The sequence below is a fragment of the Diospyros lotus genome, chromosome 4, assembly GCF_014633365.1.
Source record: "Diospyros lotus cultivar Yz01 chromosome 4, ASM1463336v1, whole genome shotgun sequence".
NCBI lineage: Eukaryota > Viridiplantae > Streptophyta > Magnoliopsida > Ericales > Ebenaceae > Diospyros > Diospyros lotus.
The window spans coordinates 19611497-19634443 of record NC_068341.1 but is presented as its reverse complement, the minus strand read 5'-3'; the positions used below and the strand labels follow the sequence as shown (position 1 = coordinate 19634443).

Sequence of the window (22947 nt, the reverse complement as noted above, 5' to 3'; positions counted from 1 at the left end):
TAGAAGACCTACTTGTGTAAGTAAGAGGTTTTAGTGAATTGGTTTAAAATCCTTAGTGGGAGCTAAGGTAGTGGATTAGGCTTGGTTTAAGCCGAACCACTATAAATCCTTTGTGTCATTTATTCTTCTTGCTTTACATTTGTCATTTCATATGTTCTATGTTTTAAATCACTAAAACCTCAATTGGGTCAAAAGGTTTTCAAGTTCTATTAAGATTTTTTAAATATCCAATTCACCCCCCCCCCCCCTCTTGGTGTGTGCCACAGCACCTCTCGTTCTAACAATTGGTATCAGAGCCTCGTTCCCACTGTTTTTCATTGGTTTAACAACCTAGGGATAAAGATCCACAAATGGCACATATTTTTGGCTCATCAAAAGTTGAGGGTCAAAGCACCACTCATCCACCTTTCTTTAATGGTACTAACTTCAATTTTTGGAAAACAAAAATGCTCATCTATCTTATGCAGGATACAAGCCTTGTGCAACTGATTAAGAAAGGAGTTACATTGGCCGACATGGAAAATATGGAGACCTGGACAGTAAAGGAAAGAAGAGATATGGAGATAAATGCAAGAACCATGAACACTTTGTTTTGTACTCTTTGTGTCGAAGAGTTCAACCAAGTCTCAACATGCAAAACGGCCAAAGAGATTTGGGACAAATTAGAGGTCACTCATGAAGGCACCAGTCAAGTCAAGGAATCAAAGGTAAATTTACTAATTCATGAGTATGAATTTTTTTTCTATGAAATCTTGGGAACCTATTAATGAGATGCTTACTAGGTTTAATAATATTGTCACAAATTTAGAGGCCTTAGGTAAAACATTTACAAATGGAGAAAGAGTTAGAAAAATTCTAAGAAGTTTACCTAGATCGTGGGAATCCAAAGTCATTGCCATAACAGAAGCTAAAGACTTAGATAACTTATCTTTTGATGATTTGGTTGGATCTCTCATGACTCACGAGATCATGATGAAGAGAGATGATGATGAGAAAAATAGAGATAAGAATCTTTTTTTCAAAGTTTCACACTCATCTAGTAATGATGATGATGAAGATGATGATGATGATGATTTGTTGATAATTACTAGGAAATTCAAAAGGTTCCTCAATAAAAAAAGATTGAAAGAATTGGAAAGAAGAAACCTAAGGAAGAAGAATGATAGGTTTGAGGGGGAGAAATATAGAAATGCAATTAAATGTTATGGATGTCAAAAGTATGGGCATATCATATTCGAATGTCCATCATTTAAGAGGTATGAGAAGAAGTTCAAAAGGAAAATGGATGAATCATTTTCTGGTGATGAATCCCAAGTGGAGGAAGTTGTCAACCTATGTCTTATGACCAACTTAGAAGAGAATCATTCCCATTCTAGTGATTTAATTTTAAGTTTTACTTTTGATGAATTGCATGATGCATTCAATGATTTGATGAATGAATTTGAAAATATCAATATGAAAAACAACGTCTTAAAGAAGAAATTAAAATCTTTAGATAAAGAAGTGAGCTTATTGAAAGAAGAAAAAGATTCTTGGAATAATGAGAAGAAAATGTTGAAAGCTCAAAATGATGAATTTCAAGAGAAACATAAATGTTTAAAATTATCTCTTGAAAAAGCCGACAAAGAGAAAGAAGAATTGAAAAATGCTCTTGAGATTCAAAGAAAAGATTTTCATAAAAAAAGAAAAGGGCAAGGTGGCTTTGTAAAAAGAAAACAAAATTTTCCCTCACATTCTAAAATCACTTGTCATTATTGTGGTCAATGTGGGCATTCTGTAAACAAATGTTTTATAAGAAACCATCCTACAAGATATAAACAAATATGGGTTCCAAAAGGAAATTTCAATGCTAACTATGGTGACCCCAAAGTGGTTTGGGCACCAAAAGCTTGTGGATGATTTATCTTTGCAGGTTGCTTGACATCCAAATGAAACTTAAAGTGAAATCTTTGCGGATGAATCAAGTATGAAAGAAAAGGGGATGAAAAAGAAATTCAACCCCAAAAGAAGCTCATTTTTTTTTTGCCAACAAAGAGTAAGAGAGATTGTTAAACTCAATCTTGGTGGTATATTTTTTATCCCTAAACTCTCCATGATTATAATGTTTATGATGATTTTGAATCATGTATTGCCTTTATGATTTTACTTAAGAAATTGTATCCAAAATTTCAATCATATTGGTTTCTAAAATTAAGGGAGAGTTATAGTGTTTTGATATATGCATTGATTAAGGGGGAGAATAACATTTGTTGATATGTGCTGAAAAATGTGTTTGTGGTAAATGGCCTTAAACATAACTTGATTAGTGTTACCGATTATGTGATATATGAATCATAATGTATGCTTATTGAGCTAATTGGTATTGCTTGAGTAAGAAATTATTCTAATTCATGCTCTGTCTTTAAAAATTAAAGGATCATCTTGCCTCTTCTATACATCTATATGTAATGATCCTATGTTATAATCCTAAGTTTAGGATATGGTACCTATGGCTTGATCTCTTATAAAGGCATTAAATATATTGAATGTCATACTTTTGGGTACTGTAAATTAAAAATGGAATATTTTGCTACTGTTTTGTGATTACAAGTATGGCTATAATTATCAAAAATTGAACGTATGATTTTAAAGCCTATCTTTAATGTCTCTTGCATAAAATATGCCATAACTTGTTTAGATTTATATTTTTGGATGACCACTTATTTTTTGAATATATGGAAAGTAAGTTCATGTGGTTCATTCCTCAAATTTATGGCCATTGATATTTTTGCGAAAATTATTGAATTGAGTCAATTATTATTTTTTTTTATGAAAAATGTTTCTATGACTAAGACCTCCCCTGTGAGTTTAAGGGGGAGTTTTTCAAATAGGGTCTTTCTATTTACTTGAAATGATTTATTTCACTCCTATATTGATCATTTAATGTATATGCCTCTTATATGATGAATGGCTATGCATTTGATCTAATGCTTTGATTGTTTAAATATGAGTGATTATTTTGAAAGATATAGATAGGCTTTAATATGATCATGAGTATGTAATATGGTATGAAAAATTTTTTTGGCATATCATGAAAAAAGTTTTTTAGATATATATATGACATGTGCTCAAAATTATGTTTGATATTAATGTCATCTTAAGGGGAGCCTCAGTGTGTTTCAAAAAAGAGGAGTTTTCATCTTTTTGATTTTGACAAAAAGGGGGAGAATGAATTGATTTTCATATTTGTTTTTGTCATCATCAAAAAGGGGGAGATTGATATTTTACTCTTGGTAATAAAATAGTTTTGATAATGACTATATGAAAATCAATCTCTACTATATGGATTATATGTATGAGAAAATCAATCTTTAAATCTCCTTGAAGCAAAGTTGTGAAAATTTATATAGGAGAAATGTTGAAGTGTGGTTGAGTGTGTTTAGATTCAAAATAAATATATTTTTGATAATCTCAACTTGCTTTCAAAAGAATCAAAATGAGGAGTTGTTAAGTTTTAAATCTTTTCAAATGAATAGTCGACTATGTGGTTCATTCTGTTGACTATGCCTGAAAATAGTCGACTATGCTGTTAAGGATAGTCGACTATGCTGATTTGATCTGTCGACTATTTAAGGCTTATGTCGACTATTTTTGGATCTGTCGACTATCATGTAAGGATAGTCGACTATGGCTTTTCATCTGTCGACTATTTTTGTTCATAAAATTCAAAATCTTCTTCATATTTTTACATCTGTCAACTATGTTTATGTGTCTGTCGACTATGGAAAATTTGTGTTAGAAGATAGTCGACTATGCTTTCTTGTCTGTCGACTATATTTTGTTTTATATTTTGTTTTACTTGTAAAAATAGTCAACTATGCATTTTCTTCTATCGACTATATCTTTTGCAGAAAGCTTCCAACGGCTAGTTTTTCAAATTCCAACGGTCACAAACGGCTACATTTCTCTTCAATCTTTTGGGAAGTCTATAAATACAACTCAAGGATGATCAAGAGAAGACTAATGGATGAAAATGAAATGATTTGAGCCTACTGTTATTATCATTTGTATTTAAAATCGTCTGTGTTTTAATTTTCTCTCTTCAAGGCTTTGATCTTCACTTGTAACTATTCACTTCAAACCTTATATCATTTTTGAGAGACATTGTAACTAAGAGATTTATCTCTTAGATCCTCTCTTTGTTATACTTCTTGTATTTCCTAGCTTGTGTAGCTAAAAGGCCTACTTGGTTTAAGTAGGAGGTTGTATTTCCTAGCTAGTGTAGCTAGAGGGCCTACTTGTGTAAGTAGAAGATTTTAGTGAATTGGTTTAAAATCCTTAGTGGGAGCTAAAGTAATGGATTAGGCTTGGTTTAAGTCAAACCACTATAAATCCTTTGTGTCATTTATTCTTCTTACTTTACATTTGTCATTTCATATGTTCTATGTTTTAAATCACTAAAACCTCAATTGGGTCAAAAAGTTTTCAAGTTCTATCAAGATTTTTTAAATATCCAATTCACCCCCCCTCTTGGTGTGTGCCACAGCACCTCTCGTTCTTACAATCAAAACATCAGAGATAATGGGGGAAAGCTGACTGTATACCATACTGACACGGCTACTAGGTACTACAATATTCGCCATCGACTTTAGCTTTGCCCTTACCTGGAATGATGGAAAGCAAGATGAGTCGCAAGACTCAGCAAGTTTATAAGAGAGGAAAGGCTATAAGTTAAATAGAAGAAGCGAACTCCCTAGACATAGTCTCACATATACATACAAGCCATGAGACACTACAACACAATAGTATAGCATAATGAAAGCACATACCAGACCTTGGGGCCCACATAAGACACCTAGCACCCAAGTCCCATACCAACCTGCTGATGCCCTGAAATGCAACATAGGTCTTCAACAAACCTGTGCGCACTCCCTCGGGTCGGTGCTCCCGACACCCGAGCCTCTGAATAACTGAGCCCTAGGCTCCCTTAGAATGGTACTCTCGTCCGAGACTGCTGAATACATAGTAACCACACAATACGCATATAAGATGCAAGGCATAGTAAGCATCAACTAGATACATTAGCTCCCATACATCCAGGCATCAGGAAAATACTTCGCCCACATAGTAAACCACACGTGATGCATATGCCCGTGCCAGATGCAACTAACAATACTAGGATGTCCATGTCCAAGCATAAACAGAACATGAAAACCCCAACATGCAGCCCGTACCCACGTGCATACCAAGCCATGCAACAGAAATAGAAGATATCAAGTCATGTAGTAAATTATATAATGGAAGAGCTAGTCAGTAGTACTCGTCACCGGTCGACGGTTAGTGGCTAGGAGTATCCGGCCAACGACCTAAAAAAAACCGTACAATAGTCACTCCAATGTCACTATACAGCCGACCTTTGCCCCCACTGCCCAACAGCTCTAGCCTACTAGCAGCCAAGAATCCATAATTATACCCGAACATCTAAAAACCTAATCCCCAAGTGAGTTCAACATCATTCCCACAAGCACGGGAGTGGCACAAACCCCCATAGGCAATCCACAAATAAAATCCTCGAAGTTAGCTTATAAAATTTAATTTACATCAAATGGCTCAGAATACCATAATTAATAAATGGACCAAAATGAACGAAGGGAGGGTAAATAAATTCACAATGGAAGGAACTTCGTAGAGGGGGTAGGAAACTTGCCTCGTAAAAGAGATCCTTTGGCTTTTTCTGTCCAAACGCGGTAAAAATTATACAAACTGCAACATCGTATAATTTGCCAAAATTAATAAAATTGGACTCTAAATGAAATTCCAACTATACAGAATAATTAATACATAATTCTCTACTCACCCGACTAATTAACCCTTAATTAAACCTTGATTAATCTTGATTTTCTCCACAAATTCTTCCAACCTTCGTCCCTACGCGCACTTCTTCTTTTCCAATTTTTCTTACTGCTTCAGGAACTCCCAAATTGGGCTTAAAATGGTGCAAAAATGAGTGGTTGGGGAGAGGCCATGTGGCAGCCGTGGGGACCAAAGCTGGGAGGCCACCGCCTCATGAAGAAACGGCATCGTTTTGGAAGCCTAGAGGCTGAATAAAATCAGCCTCGCGCATGCAGCCCCCTCTCCCCCCCCCACGTAGAATCGAACCCGCAACCGCCCGTATGCCCACCTTACGCACGAACCACCCGACCCAACTGCTCCCTCATACATATAATGAGCGCGATTATATTTAAGGGGACACTTGGTCCATTTCCTGGAATTTACACTAGCACCCATAACTTTTGGAAATTCACACACACACACCCTCACTTAATATTTACACTAACACCCCGAAACTTTTGAAAATCTCCCAATTTAATTAATTATTATGATGTTTGATAATAGAATTATTCTTATACTTATTATTATTATTATGATTATTAACAACATATTAATCTTCACACCAAATTAATACATTAACTACTAATTAAATTAAACTACGATTTACGGGTCGTTACACTTACTCTCTGTCTAAGCAAATTTACTCAACTAAGTCTTATATATACTCAATAGCATAACAACACTACTCAACTATTGATAAGATTACATTCGATTAGCATATTAGCTTCAAAGGAATTACTTGATTGTCCATTCTTGGTACTTAATTTAATCATGTCATTATTTAAGTATTGAATGCCTGATAGTCAATTGAATTATGAAATACATAGACTTGTTCCTTGTTCAACACAATGTGCTCGACTATGGTATAAATTTACTTGACTAAGAAACAAGATACACGATTTAGCATAGCTCCTAATAGACTATTGTCAAAGTATAAAGACTTGACACTTTGTAGCCTATTTGATACTCGAGTAAGAAATTTCATTGATCAACCAAACGAATGATATACTCAATTATTAGTCTATTTTAGTCAATTGAGAATACAAGCACAGGGGCTTTATATTTTAGCTCACCTTTTCACCCGATTATATAATATATTTACTTGATAGGTGATGTCCTATGAAGAGTATCCTACCATACTCCACTTGAACTTTTACAAGTTATAGGCATCATTAAAAGCAAAGCTTATCCTTAACTCCCTTATAAGCAAACACTTAGAGAGCAACTGCCTAACGGTATTATGTCTACGACGAATATGTCGTGACTTACCGTTATACACAAAATTATGTGCCCTAGGTACAACTGCTTGGCTATTGCAAAGAATGCAAATTGCGGGCATCAATTTTGGCCATATTAGAATATCTTCTACGAAATGTCTTAACCATATTCCGCTTCTTCTCCAACTTTATCTAAAGCTATAAACTTTGATTCCATTATAGAACGAGCTATACACGTTTGCTTAGAAGATTTCCAAGATATCACACCACCACCAAGAGTAAATACATAACCACTAGTTGACTGGGATTTATCAGTGTTTGAAATCCAATTCGCATCACTATATCCTTCAATGACTGGAGAATATTTTTCATAATGTATTGTATACTCTTTGATTAAACACCCTCACACTTTCAAGTATTTGTAGGCATGCATTCTACCTTTCCACATTTCATAAGGTGTTGATCCAGTCTTCTTGTGTGAAACTCTACTTAAAATAATGTTAGTTGTGAGCACAGCTTCCCCCCCCCCCCCACCAAGAGTAAATACATAACCACTAGTTGACTGGGATTTATCAGTGTTTGAAATCCAATTCGCATCACTATATCCTTCAATGACTGGAGAATATTTTTCATAATGTATTGTATACTCTTTGATTAAACACCCTCACACTTTCAAGTATTTGTAGACATGCATTCTACCTTTCCACATTTCATAAGGTGTTGATCCAGTCTTCTTGTGTGAAACTCTACTTAAAATAATGTTAGTTGTAAGCACAGCTTCCCCCCTCCCCCCCCCCCACAAGTTTGCACACTTGAACTAGCCATAATTTTGATATATAATAAATAGCAAGTACACAATATAAAACTAATGTAATAATCTAAACTATTGACTCCTAGTCATCCATAGTCGACTCTCAGTGTGCCAGGGTCGACTATAGCAAAGTTATAATTGACCTAATCGAGAGCCTATTATGCAGAGTCGATTTAACTGAGAGTCTCTCTTAAACAATCGACTCCCACTTGATGATAGTCAACTCCAACTTCTTAAAAGTCAACTTTAGTGACTAGAGCGCACAACAACGTAATTTTCAATGCGGAATTATTTTATCACATTAAATGGCAGTTTACAATTTGGAGAGTCTTTCAATTTATACGTTTAAGACCCATTAATTTTAACACCAAAAAAAAAAAAAAAAGTTGTGTCCTTGCTTGTCATTGAGATTTGGAGGATCCAAAGGGGCACCCAAAATGGAAAAAAGGAGAATGTGTCCGGCAAGCACCAGCTGCCGATGGAGCTTCACCATAAAAGCATAGGGAGGTAGATAGGTGACTACAACTGTACACCGACCTAGGCCCATGCAAGCCAGCACCACTACCACTATATATGTCTATATTATTATACAAACAAATAAGTTATTTTAAAATTTTATTAATAAGGTGAGTTTTTAAAATATTTTTTATATAATTTATTTAAAAATAAAAATAAAATTTATTAATAAAATTTGAATTCATCATTTTCAAATATTATTATATTCAAATTTAACACCACACTAAATGTAATCTTCTTTTAAATTTTATCTAAAAAATTAAATTACAACTATCAATTATCATTTAATAAAATTTTATTTAATTAAAATCTCTTATTTTTTAGTTCATGGGTACATTAATGTACCACACTTCAAGTACCAATTAATCAGCCAAACTTCACCATAACAGAGGTGACTACTTCTGTGAGGGCTTCCACTATGTACAGATTTACATGTATTAATATATCTTCCAAACTACCACTTTAAATTGTTTGTAGATCGCGTTGTCTCTTTGGCCTCTGCTATGTGCTTCCATTATTTAATTTATTTCTTTCTTTTTTTATTTAATTTTAAGAAAATATCGCAATATTGTTGTCCAGCACAATACCCTCAAATTTATCCTTTTAAAGGTTACCAAATAGTTCATTTCGACCATCAAATTCTAGTTTAGTTCACTTTGTCTTAAAAATGTTAGTATTTTTTGCTCAAATTTATTCTTAAAGTAAATTATTTAAAAAGTTTAAGAACAAATTTAAGTAAAAAAAATTAATAAATTAAATTGACCAAAATAAAAAAAAATACATTACCCAAATTTGTCCTTTTTTCATAAAAAGATATCCCTTTTACAATAAATGAAAGGTGTGCATGGTGGTGGGAACCCTCAACTCGCAATATAATCTACCACGAACTTGAGAAGGGAAAGAAGATAATAAAACAAGCAACAAATCCCACACTTAGTATTTGGAATTAATAATTAATTAATATAAGAGCTAGTAAGCAAAGATGGTGGCATTCGTGTGGAATCCACACACTCCCCTGCCCTTCTCTTAATTTTCCTACTAGTGCTTTCCCCCTCAGCGATACATTCTTTTTCAGGAAAATGGGCCTACTTTTAGAAAAATTGTACAGAATTAGATTGCATAAATGGTTTAGAAAAAGTGTTTATTTCACATTTCCATGGAAGGAAGTGGGAAGCAGGCTGTAAATGAATTGCTACGTTTTATGAACATTTCGTAAATAAGTTGGGTTTGAGATTGAGATTGAGATTGTTTATATTTATTTATTAAATAAATAAATAAATTTGAACAAAAAATTTTAACTCAGTTGAATAATTGAGTTGAGCTTGAATAAAGATTTGCTCAACTTCTTTATATTTATAAATAAAGTCATTTATAATTTGTTTGAAAGATCATTTATTATTGGTTTAAAGTATTATATATTTATATTTTGTATATAATACATATAATATATACATAATTATATAACCAACCTTTTCTTGTCATGAATAATTTATTTTTCCTTTTTATTTTGTCAATGAGGATATTTATCTTTTGAATATATTAGTTTATTATTATTAAAAATGACAAAATTATTCATCCAGTTTATTTATTTTTCATGAATAACCTTGAATTGAGTTTCATTTAAATTAAATAGATCAAACACAAAAATGAGAATATATAAATGAACTGAACTCAGACATTTTAAACAAAATTTGATTTATAAAAGAATTGAAGTTGAATACATTCATAAAATAAATGAGTCGGGCCCAAACGGAATCTAACTGGACTTTACTCGACACATTTGCACCACTAGGTGGTAAGGCTGCCTTAATGGTAGGCATATCTACTTAAGATTTTATTATTTAGATATGAAATTATTAAATTTAATTTCAATGAGTTCTAACCTTAAATAGGATTATTTATTGTGTACGAAAAAAAAATTATTATGTTATTCACATTAAACAATATAAAATTTATCTGAAACGAACAAACGAACAAAATTACAAGGAGTCGCCTAACAGATCACTAATAATGTAAGTAAATAAAAAACACATTACGCTGAGTAATACACAATAAATTATCGCGCCCAAAATTATTGTCGAGTATCGCATACAATCATAGTCCCACTCGTTGAAGATTAGTGAATTTAGGGAATTAGACTCAATCCTTTCCAACAGAATCATTGAGTTTAGGAATAGAAGTTTTCTCACGCCGACACTCAACCCCATTAGTTTTGAAAAAAAATAATTTTTTATTTTAATTTTATAATTAAAAATGTCTTAAACATTTTATATTCTAAAAAGCCATAGCATTCTTCTTAAAAAATATTTTCTAATTCATAATATAAAAATAAAAAACTGAGTATTCTATTTTATAATAAAAGAGTGAATTATTAAATAAAAATTAAAATTAAAATTAAAAAAATATTTGTTTACAGCTCAAACATGTCCTGATTAATTTTCACAGTCAGCATGGTCATAAATATATATATAGCCAGCAAAAGTTTGATAAGTTTCCTTGTTTTCTTCATTCTTTTCATGCTTTAGTTTAGCCATGATGGTTCTTGTGAAATTCGATATGTAACAACCTTGTCCTTAGTTTATCGAAAGATCCACGGCGATTGGTCGACCTTTTTGCATATTGAAACGTTTTATGGCCTTTTTTTCTTCCAGCCCTTTTTCCAAATTTGTTCGTCGTTTTCCTAAGCTTTTCCCTCACTCCATACTTGCTAGATTGAAAAATCAACGTAAAGTTTTACTGCAAAACTTATCTTAGGATTTTGGATAAAAAATAAACCAAAATCAAATCATTAGATATATAAATAAACACATAAATTTAACATAGAAAACTCAAATTTAAAAAAATCATGGACAAAAAAAATATATCATTATAATGATATTTCTACAATAATAATAATATAAGTGCAATAGTTTTAAGGTATTGCATACCTATTTATAGATTAATTGCTCATCTATAGATATATATAAAAAATAATTTAAACAAATTCATATTTTAACCAAAAAATGACCCACAAAAAAGATAAATCTTGATATGTCTCGAAGAAGATATATCTTCATTTATAGATGTATCTTAAAAATAGTCAAATTTAAAGTTCAAATCACAATCAAATTTAAATTATCGGTGACAATTATAACAAGTACTCTACCTTGACAAAAATTCAAATATGAAATTATTCATGATTTTCTTTCTAGCAAAATCACGAAGAATTAATCTTCGTGATAAATACTAACCAAATTCACATAACACTCACTGTAGTCAATATCTTTAGCCACACTCAAAAGTATAAACAACAAAATTAGACTCTAACATATTTTTATTGACTTTAATAACTCTATCTTCACTGATGTATTTATACCCATTTAAATCAAGAATATGCGCATCATTTAAACCCATCTATGCCAAAATTGCTCGCATCTTCACTCGAAAAACTAATATTTCAAAGTTGTCATTGCCAAGATTAAATAACCCCAAATAGTATTAAAAGATTGATAAAGAAAGGACCTAATAGAAAAATAAACTAGAAAACAAATCTGGACCACAAGTCTCGACAAGACAAATTTGGATATGTCGAATTTAGGCTAAGCAAACTGAGAGATCGAATCTAGTCTGAATGGATCAAATATGGATTGATCTAGGTTAGGATCTATGGGATTTAGGCAAATCTAGGTAGGCAAAGTTCAAAGACCAACAACTATGAAGGACTCATCAGCGACAATAGTACGTGATTGGTAAACAAGATGAAGGCAAACGGACGAAATTGTCAGCAATCAAAAAAGAAAGATGGTGACCAAAAAGATAAACAGACAACGACAATGATGGATGGCACATGAGTTATCTTCAACAGTGGCAGAAGGCAAAGAGGTAATCGACAGCGGCAACAACAAATGGCATAAGGGGCCAACAATCGACAATAACAACGAATGACAATCAATGGCAATGGTAGAAGCTAGTCAAAGGACGAAAGTTAGCGATGATGGCAGAAGGCGAAAGAAAAGGCTGACGGTTGGTTGCAATCAATGGCCGGTGAAAATGAACACGTGGCTGGAGAAGACAAAGGCGAATCGACGATTGATTGCAATGACTAAATCAATGGCGATGGCAGGAAACGATGAGGCAATCGACGATGATAGTGAACCGATGGCTGGCGGTCAACGACGACAAAGCACAGACAATTGGCGACAATGGCAAGAAACCTTAGGTGACGAAAAAGATAAAGGGTTTCAAATCTAATAGCTAAAATCTACCAAAATGCTGATGATTTGATCTGACGACTCTAATACTAGTTTGTTAAGATTTTGAATAAAAAAAAACAAACGGCAATCAAATCATCAAGGACACAAACGAATACAAAAATTTAACATGAAAAAATTATGAGAAAAAAATAAAATATTACTATGATAATATTATTCCAATAATACTGATATAATTGCAATAATTATAAGATAATGGATACTTATTTATAGATCTACAACTCATTTATATATATATATAATGATTTAAACAAATTTATATTTTAATTAGAATATAAATTACAAAAAAAATAAATCTTAATAAGCATTGAAAAAGATATATCTTCAATTACAAGTATATCTATCTCAATCAAAAGCAAATTTAAAGTCTTAATCACAGTTAAATTTAAAATTTCAATCACAATTAAATTTAAATTTCGGATCATAATTATAACAACTTATTTTAGGAGGAATATTATTGTCTTTTAACTCAACTTAAGTTGTGCACATGTAGATTAGGTTTCTTTTGGGGCCATTTAAGCCACATAGTATGAGGTATATCTTATATCATTCACGAATATATAGTACTGATATATATATATATATACACACAGGTAGCTGGACGCTGATACCCAGAAAAGGCTAGCCAATTTAGGAGACCATATACAACTCAGTTGCATTCTTCACGCTACTTAATTTCACATTGTTTATAGCAAAGGAGCCAACCAGTCACCAAAGTGTCCCCTTCATTTCTTCACGCAAAGCACTTCCCATTTCATTATTGCCAAAACCAAATTTACCGCAATGCTAATCAGGGTCACATGACCTGTCTTATTTTCAGATAATTAATATGCATTACATTATTTTGTAAATTTAAAATAATTTCATATATTATTAGTTTTTAAAATATTATTATATATTTATTACAAACAAATAAAAATATTTAAAAATCAGAAATAAAATATAATAAATGGACTACACCAAGTGCTTATCCAACAAAATGTTTAACCTTTTCTTTTTGGCTTAATGGGCAAACCCTACCTGTGCTATATATATATATATTCCTTACTGTAACAAAAATACTATTTAGATATGAATTATAATATTTTTTGTGATACTTTAATTGTTGCCCAATAAAAAATTAATCTCTATAAAAAAATACCAAATGTAACCGCTAGTTATCCAAATAACAAAAATATCCTTCACTTGTGTCTTTCAGTGGAACAGTGGTTATGTATGTAGAAGTCATTTACCATATCTATGAATACCGTTCGCGTTCGAGGTGTGTGTCCAACACACGCTCGTCTTTATCTCTCTTTCTGTTAATTTTCGTGCTTATAAAATGTTTCCGTTTCCCTCTTCATTTCCCATCCATGGCTTTCAATCAAACCCTCGGCGTTGATGCCAAATTCGCCGTCTCCGTTCACAATGCCGAGAAGCAAACGAGCGTAGAAGAGACGGATTTCGACTACTCCAAGCGTTCCCAGTGGCTACGAGCCGCAGTTCTAGGAGCCAACGACGGCTTGCTGTCGACGGCTTCGCTCATGATGGGGGTCGGAGCCGTGAAGCAAGACGTCAGGGCCATGATCCTCACCGGCTTCGCTGGCTTGGTGGCCGGCGCTTGCAGCATGGCCATCGGCGAGTTTGTGTCCGTTTACTCGCAGCTGGACATAGATGTGGCTCAAATGAAGCGAGACAAGAGACGGGTAGGCGACGAAAGTCACGAGAAATTAGATGAGGAGAAGAAGGAGAGTTTGTCTAGCCCGGTGAGGGCGGCGGCGGCCTCAGGCCTGGCTTTTTCCTGCGGAGCAATAGTGCCGCTGCTGGCGGCGGCGTTCATAAAGGAGTATAAAGTGAGACTGGGGGTGGTGGTGGCGGTGGTGACCTTGGCACTGGTCGCGTTTGGGTGGTTGGGGGCGGCTCTAGGGAGGGCGCCGGCGGCTAGGTCGGCGGTTAGGGTTTTAGTTGGAGGGTGGCTGGCCATGGCCATAACCTTTGGGTTGATCAAGCTTATTGGTTCAAGTGGGCTCTAAAGGTTTATTTGTTCGTCTCGTCTGTTTTATTAACTGGGATTTCAGATATATTCAGTGTATACAGACAATCTTGTCTGGGATTTCAGATATTTTCAGCGGTTCTGCATCTTCATTTCTTCGAATAAACTGCTAATCTATTATATATTTTTTTATCTTTTTCTTCCTCATTGATTAATTTGCTGTGAAAATTTTCAAAATTCGCTACACAGCGATCGTGCGTTTTACTTTCTCTGTCTAAGCTACTATTCTATTTTATTTTTTAATTTTTCACCTTTTGCAAGTTCTCCATCAAACAAGTACAAAGATTGTTACTCCTAGAGGTTATCCCGAGTGGCAACCTACTCCTATGGACGCCTCCGTCACATTTGAGGCAGTGTCCTCGGATCAAAATCGAGGAGAAGCTCGGGCTCTAGCTGGGGGGGTTGTGTAAACCTAAGTATAAAGGTTGTCCAAAAATATTAGTTTTAGATATTGATTGTAGATATCGATTCAAAGATATTACACTATTAGAAAAATAATTTTTAGCAATGGAATTTTTGTCGCTAATATTTTTTAATATTTTTTTAATTTAGCAACGGAATTAGTGACGAAAATTTCGTCGCTAAAAAATTAAAAAAAATTAAATAAAAAATTAAATTTTAGCATCAGGTTAAACCCATTGATAAATTTTTTAAAAAAAATTAAATAAAAATTATAAAATTTAGCGACAGGGTCACATCCGTCGCTAAAAAATTAAATCTTAGCGACGAGATGACACCCATTTCTAAAATTTAAAAAAAGATTAAATAAAAAATATAAAATTTAGCGACGGGATGACTCCTATAGCTAAAAAATTAAAAAAAAATAAATAAAATATTAAATTTTAGCAATGGGGTGACACTCATTGCTAAAATTTTTAAAAAATTAAATATAAAATTTAGCGACGAAGTCACACTCGTTGCTAAAAAATTAAAAAAAATTAAATTTTAGCTACGAGGTGACACCTGTCGCTAAAATTTAAAAAATAAATAAATAAAAATATAAAATTTAGCGACGGGGTCACACCCATCTTTAAAAAATAATAAATAAATAAATAATTAATTAAATTTTAGTGACGGGGTGACACCAGTCGCTAAAATTAAAAAAAAAAATAAAAATATATAATTTAGCGACGAGATCACACCTGTTTCTCAAAATTAAAAAATAAATAAAATGAAATTCAAAATGAGTGATGGAATATTTTAAAAATAAGTTTGGAAAATTTTAAGGGTGAAAAAGTAATTCTGAAAAGTTTAAACAAATATAGTATAAAAATATTTTATGCAACTAATAAACTAAGAAGTGTTCTAGATCAGCTGGTAGTGCACGCAGGGGGGAGCTCGGAGGTCCAGGGTTCAATCCCTAGGAAAGGCAAGCAAAATCCTCATGCTAGAAAATAATTTCAGCGCCGCCACGTGGTTGTTGGTGGGTAGAGGCGATGACTGTTCAGCGACGAACAAAATTTCGTCGATAATTCTATCACTAAATTGCTCCGTCATTAATCTTTGTCGCTAATTTTAGCGAAGAATTTATGTCTGTCACTAAATGCTTGATTTTTTGTAGTGTTGGTTGTTGATAGATATCGATGCAAAGATATCTATTGGTTGTCCAAAGATATTTGTTGTAGATATCGATTATAATATATATCAATAATAACAAAAATTACACAAAAACATGAAATGGTTTCTATATATTACAAAGTGGATGAAACATACAAACTAGCATTATTTTTCTGTAACTTGTTCTTCAATTTTATGGGATACTCCACTTTAAGTGTTATGTATAAATCAAATATATTAACAACAATAAACATTTTCACTTGCGTAAAAGTTTGCGATTTGGACTAAAAATCTAGTAGCGGTGGAAGCTGTTTGGGTCCCGTAGTCTTTCGTGTCTCTAGGAGAAACTGAGTCCGATGACATCTTCTATCATATGTGGTGATGAATGTTGGTGGTACGAAAGGAATGAGGATTACAATGGAAGAAAATGATGAATTAATGAAGAAGAAAGAGACAAGGGAATTTTTGTCCTTTGTCTATTCCAAAAGTCCCTTTCCAAAAAAATTTGAAGTGTCATATTTTTTATTATTTTCTTGACGAACGCTCTATTTTTTCAAATTTCCCTAAATTGAAACCACATTTAATCATGTACACCTGAAACAAGATCATATAAAAGGAAAAAATCTATTCAGTTGCCAAATTAGAGAATGCTAAATGCAACTGTTTTGAAAGTGACTCATTAAAATTAGGGATGCCCAAGAAAAAGTTGAACCATTCAATTACTAAATTGCTAAATCCTAATTTTATAGAATCAGTAGTGATGGATTATGATTTGATAATTTTTAAAGTTATTTAAAGTGATTTAGTTAATAACTAATTAAGTTCTTATGATTTATTTTTTTATTTGATAACAAAACTATAAATTTTTATTGATTGTCAATTAAAGTTACAAATTTATAATAAGATAAATTAACCATATATTCTGTGAGCGTTAGATATTTAGTCCCTCTAAACCTTAAAATTAATCTAATTAGTCTTCAATTTTTTTAAAATTAGCCATAATACTCCCTTTGTTACTAACAATATTAAGGAAATTGACTATACAACCTATAAAATTTGGGTTTTTGGCCCGGATACTCACTGAACTTTGAATCTTTAGTTTAAATACCTCTTAAACTTCTTTTTTTTTTTTACCAAATCAATGGGTGTTTGGCCATAAGACCCAAATTTTATAAGGTGTATAATCAATTTAATTAGCGTCATAAATAAAGAAAGAGGGTGTTGTGGCTATTTTTTGAAAAATTTAGTGACTAATTGGGTCAGTGTTTGAATCAAATGACCAAAGTTTAGGAGGTGAATAGTCAATTCACTGTTTATAATACAAGATTGGGTAATGTTAAGGACACTTATTATAAGGTGTAATAAATGTACCTATTTTTTATATAATGTGCATTTATTACACTTTATTTTTGTTAGAATGAAATAGAAGATGGCACAATCCACTCGGGGTGAATACGGTGATTAAAAAATTTTATATTTTGAAAAGATTTTCGAAAGGGAACTAGATTTGAATGATGATATAATAAAAGTTTGCAAGTGAAAATACAATGCAATGCTTGGAAAAGAATAAATGCACAAGAGATACAAGAAATTTATAGTGGTTTGGCTCTTGCCAACCTACATCCACTACTCTAGTACCCAACTAAAGATTTTTAATTCTCGAAACAAATATTCAATTGCAAACCACAATCCAATACAACTACTTAGTTATCTAATTAGCCTATTAGCACCTCCAACTAGAAAACTCTTGAAACTTACAATGAAAGATGAAATTAAGATACAACTCTCAACACATAAGAATCTCAAAATGATATCTTATTACAACAAGGCTAAAAAGATTTTACAAAATAAGAACAAGCTTTTGACAGAATATTGGAAGATGAACAACGAAGCTCAATACAATAGTGAAATCTGGAAATGTGTAAGCCAATCTTTTTCTCTTTAATCTTCTTCTTCTTTGAACTTCAAAGAGTCTTTTATTTATAGCCTTTGACATCCCTTCAAATATTTCTACATGTTGGAGATAAAAAATAGTAAAAATCAATCTGTAGAAAAACAGCCGTTAATCTTTCCCAAAGAGAAACTATTGATAGTTTCCATAGACAGTTGATAAATTATATTAAAATTTGAAAATGCAGTTAAAAGTTTTAAGTAATTGATTGATAATTTTGCTAAAACTTACAACTGTAAACGATCTTCGTTAGTTATTCTTGAAGGCTAGATACAAAGTGTAGCACCCTCATTCTCGTCTAGCAAAGAACATTATAACACATATGGGGTGTTAGAGGAATCTCGAGATAGAGAATGCTATGATCAAACTTGAAGTGTTTGGGATTCCTATGAGATTTAATATAAATCATGTACCTGAACATGTTTCCACGACACTTACCAAACATACTCTCGGCGCCTCGATGAGTGTTATTCACATACAACTCATAATATAACCACATAATATAAGCCTTGTACATACCTTAATCTAGGTAACCTAGTTGCTACTTATAGTACAACGTTTAAACTGCAGTTCGTACAAAAATAACGAAACTAAAATACAGGGTCTAAATGTCTGTCACCTTCTTGCCTTTCCTTGAGCTCGAGCTCGGAGTACTTGGAATGTTGGATTTGCCTGGGACATCGAATATCCCAGAGGTATGAATACCCAAGTTAGATAAATTTATCTAAGTGAAATGGTTCAGTGGAAAGAAAGAGTATACGTGTGCAAATGCAAATATGTCAAATGTCATGAGTTCCTTCCCCTTTGTGGAAGCCCTAACCAAGATATTGCAATCATTCCCGGGCCAACATGTCCATGATGAAGATTTTTTGCAAGTGTACAAATAGCACAAGTAATAGAGTAGTGAGTAGAGTATCGTTCCCACGAGGATCAAGTGATAATTACCAAAATTATATTAATCCAAATGTTATGTAAACAATTGATTAAAGAGAATTAATTTAAGAAAATAAAAAAATAACACATAATGTAAATATGGAGAATTTCAAGATTTAGAGAACACTAGGGTATTTTGAAACACTAGGGCATTTCAATTTTAGCTAATTAATCTAATTTAATTTAAATAGTTGATAATCCAAATTTAATTTTTCATGCAATGATAATTAACCACACAAGTCAAATTTTTACTTCTGTTTCAATTATATTCTTGTGGTGTTTATTATCTAAATCAAATTATAGATTTTTCCTTTCAGTCTAAATTTATATCAACATATCAATCAAATATTGGCCAAGTATTTGATAGCATTAAGTACAATAATAAACACTTGTATGAATAAAGAAAATCAATCCATGAAAATCAAATTATTATATTTAAGTTACATCAAAACACCCTAGTTATAAAGTTTAGTTCATATTACAAACGATAGAATCCATAACAAAACAAATGAACATAAATATAGAATTTAAAGGAAACGAAAGAAGAGAATAAAACTCTTTTGATGTATAGGATTTCTTTCTCCAAAAATGTTGTCACTAATTCTTGAAGAAATCTTCCACCAAGAGTGCTCAAAATTTTCAATCCTTCAATCTCTCTCAACTCAGACTCTCTCAATTTTCCAACATTTCTTCTCTATTTATACTCATCTATTTCTTCGTTTCCTTAATTTCCTCCTTAAAACATGGGATACCCTACCTCCATAATTTCCTCCTTCATGTTTTCTTCTCCATGTTTTCCTCTTCATGTTTCATGCCACCCATGTTTCATTCAAAAGTTTAGATCCCATATTCAATACAAAATAATCCCTTAAAATATCAAGAATTATCATTTCGGAATTTTTGTAAGATGTGGACTTAATTTGATTAGATTTTTAGGCTAGTTTTCTTAGGTCCAATTGGGCCTTATTCTTTATGAAATAGGTAGCCCAAATAACCCTTAAAAGGCCTCTTAATCCATCTACAAATAAGCTCAACTTGAAGAAAATGAACTGAAAAATTCGTAGATAAAAATTCCTAAAGGAACTCCTACCAGCTGCCCATTTCGAAGGTAAAAATTCCTTGAGGAATAACCCTTAAAAATTCATAGGTAAAAATTCCTAAAGGGTAAAATTACTTAATTACCCTTTTGTCTATTGCTATTGGAATTTTTCATCTTACTCAGGAAATTTCTCATCTCACTCAAAGAATTTTTACCTACGAATAAGTTCAAGAAACTCTTATCAGTTGTCTATTTCGCTTTATCTCAACTCTAGCTCTCCTTTACTAAAAATTTTAATTGTTATATTTTGGTAATAAGAAGTGAATCTTTAATATATTAATATATCAAATTATATATAAAAATAGTATGCAAATTATGCATGGATTAATGTGGAGTCCTATTTTTGTGCTTATCAATGCATAAAAAATGAAACTGGCGCCAGCTTTTTGAAGACGGATCGCAATCCGTGCGCTCCCAAAAAACCTGATCGTAGCCGTTCGATTTTCTTGATATCCAACGCTCAGAATTTGCTCGCGCCACTCATTGCCTCCAAATGTTTCAAATTTTGGCACCTTCTTCCTCACCTATATATACGCCTCTGTAAATTGGTTTAGCCCATCTCAAGTCGTTCTAATCTTAATTTTCCTTTAGAACTTTCTCGCACTTTCTTTTTCATGGCACGAACGAAGCAAACTGCTCGGAAGTCCACCGGCGGGAAGGCGCCTAGGAAGCAGCTGGCGACGAAGGCTGCGCGGAAGTCCGCTCCGGCGACCGGCGGAGTGAAGAAGCCGCATAGGTTCCGGCCAGGGACGGTGGCGCTAAGGGAGATCAGGAAATACCAGAAGAGCACGGAGCTTTTGATCCGGAAGCTGCCGTTCCAGCGGCTGGTCCGCGAGATTGCTCAGGACTTTAAGACCGATCTCCGCTTCCAGAGCAGCGCCGTCGCTGCCCTCCAGGAGGCGGCAGAGGCGTACTTGGTCGGACTGTTTGAGGACACGAATCTGTGTGCGATTCACGCCAAGAGAGTCACAATTATGCCGAAGGATATTCAGCTCGCCAGGAGGATTCGAGGCGAAAGGGCTTGAGTTTTGGACGGATTCTACGGTTTCAAGAATATATATATATATATATATATGTGTGTGTGTGTGTGTGATGGGAGAAAGAGACTACCCAAAGATTTACTAGCTTTATTTATTTTATTAAATTCTTGAGTAGTGAATACAATGGCACACTAAACATCATAATATATGGAGTATAAAAATGAGTTAAGCAAGAACAAAATAATTGACATGTGAGATGCATGGTTTTTAATATAATTTTTTTTTTCAAAGTGAAATGATACAAATCACAAGATTTAATGGTTTATTTCAAAACCCTATTATGAATAATAAATAATTTCAAATGATTGTTTAATAGCAACATTTAGTACTTTATTATAAATTAGCTAATTGTGATGAATAATTTTAAAATATAATATAAAAAAGAAGATAAAGGATATTATTAAAATTAAATTATTGTTATAGAGTATAAAATTGAAATTGTAGAACTCAAATAATGATTTAATTGTTTAGATTGAAGTCCAAATGACATTTAGATTTCAACCTAAATAATTAGATAGTTTATTTAAGCTTTACAATTCTACTTTTATATTTTATAATAGTAGAATAATTTTGATAATTTTTTTTTTTGTATTATGTTTTGGAATTATTTATGACAATTAGTTGATTTGTGATTGTGTAATAAAAGTTGTTGTTGAACAATCATTTATAATTGTTTATTATTCATAGTGGAAATTTAGAGTGGATTATTGGGTTTGGTGATTTTTATTCTTTTGCATTAGAAGGGATTTTTTATGTTAAAAATTACATATCTGGTGTGTTAATTATTTTGTTCTTAATTATTCATTTTTGTGCTTCATATCATATGGTGTTTGTTGTATTATTGTGTTCATTCCTTACAAATTTAATCAAATAGAAAGAGCTAATGAATCTTTGATTTCTCTCTTTCCCCCATCAATATGTTAGATTTTCCTTGGGTTTTTTGTTTGGTACGACTGTAATGGTTCTGATTTGTTCTCTCATGGCCGCCTAAAGTGAAGTTTCAGAAATTTGCGAATTGAAATCTCATGTCAGCTAAAATACAAATTGGAAGTCATCAAATCTCTTTTTGTTACCTTTCAGCCTGGATCGACTAAGATGCAACAGCCGATGGACGGCATGTGAAAAAGTGGCTAAAGTTCAACGAGGGAGTGTCTGTTTGGCATTGAGGTGGGATGCTGATTTGAATTTGAGTTCTAATTTTAAAATTAAATATTTGATAACATTTTAAATTTTTTTTAGCTTAATCTCACTAAAATGGCGAGCTTGGATTGAGTTACAAATTTTTTATTTTAATATTTTTATTAAATTCTTTTAAAAGAATTAATGTAAATTTTAATTTTTTCTATGTTCATATAAAAACCTAATCAAATTTCTCATTTTTTTCTTTCTTTTGTTAAAATAAATATTTTTTCATATTAATTACTTATTTTTGTAATTATAAGTTATATAGAAAGTTATTAAAACATATTTATTAAACAGTATAGTTTTCATGACCAATTTTTCGCAAAAAAAATCATAGCTGGTTTTGTGTCTTTTTTAGTCTTTTAACATTTTAATTTAATTTGTACTGATTTGTAATTTTATTTTTTATTTAAAAAGTAATATAATAAATATGAGAAACAGTTTGAGAATAAAAGGTAGGTGAAAAATAATTTTATAAAGGTGGAAAA

General features: G+C 32.4%; 2 protein-coding genes across 2 annotated transcripts; both read left to right on the top strand.

The window, feature by feature from the left end:
• The first annotated feature begins 14017 nt into the window (after positions 1-14017).
• On the top strand, positions 14018-14677 carry LOC127799713 (vacuolar iron transporter homolog 4-like). Its single transcript, XM_052333935.1, has one exon. It carries the CDS (start codon positions 14018-14020, stop codon positions 14675-14677), a length of 660 nt encoding a protein of 219 aa, XP_052189895.1.
• A 6141-nt stretch (positions 14678-20818) lies between these two features.
• On the top strand, positions 20819-22307 carry LOC127798995 (histone H3.2). The gene has a single exon (XM_052332664.1). The coding sequence runs from the start codon at positions 20852-20854 to the stop codon at positions 21260-21262; it is 411 nt and encodes a 136-aa protein (XP_052188624.1). The 5' UTR covers positions 20819-20851; the 3' UTR covers positions 21263-22307.
• The last annotated feature ends 640 nt before the right edge of the window (positions 22308-22947 follow it).

Bases quoted from the DNA above. Each gene is read 5' to 3' on its own strand.
- LOC127799713 (XM_052333935.1), top strand. From the start codon at position 14,018: ATGGCTTTCAATCAAACCCTCGGCGTTGATGCCAAATTCGCCGTCTCC.
- LOC127798995 (XM_052332664.1), top strand. From the start codon at position 20,852: ATGGCACGAACGAAGCAAACTGCTCGGAAGTCCACCGGCGGGAAGGCG.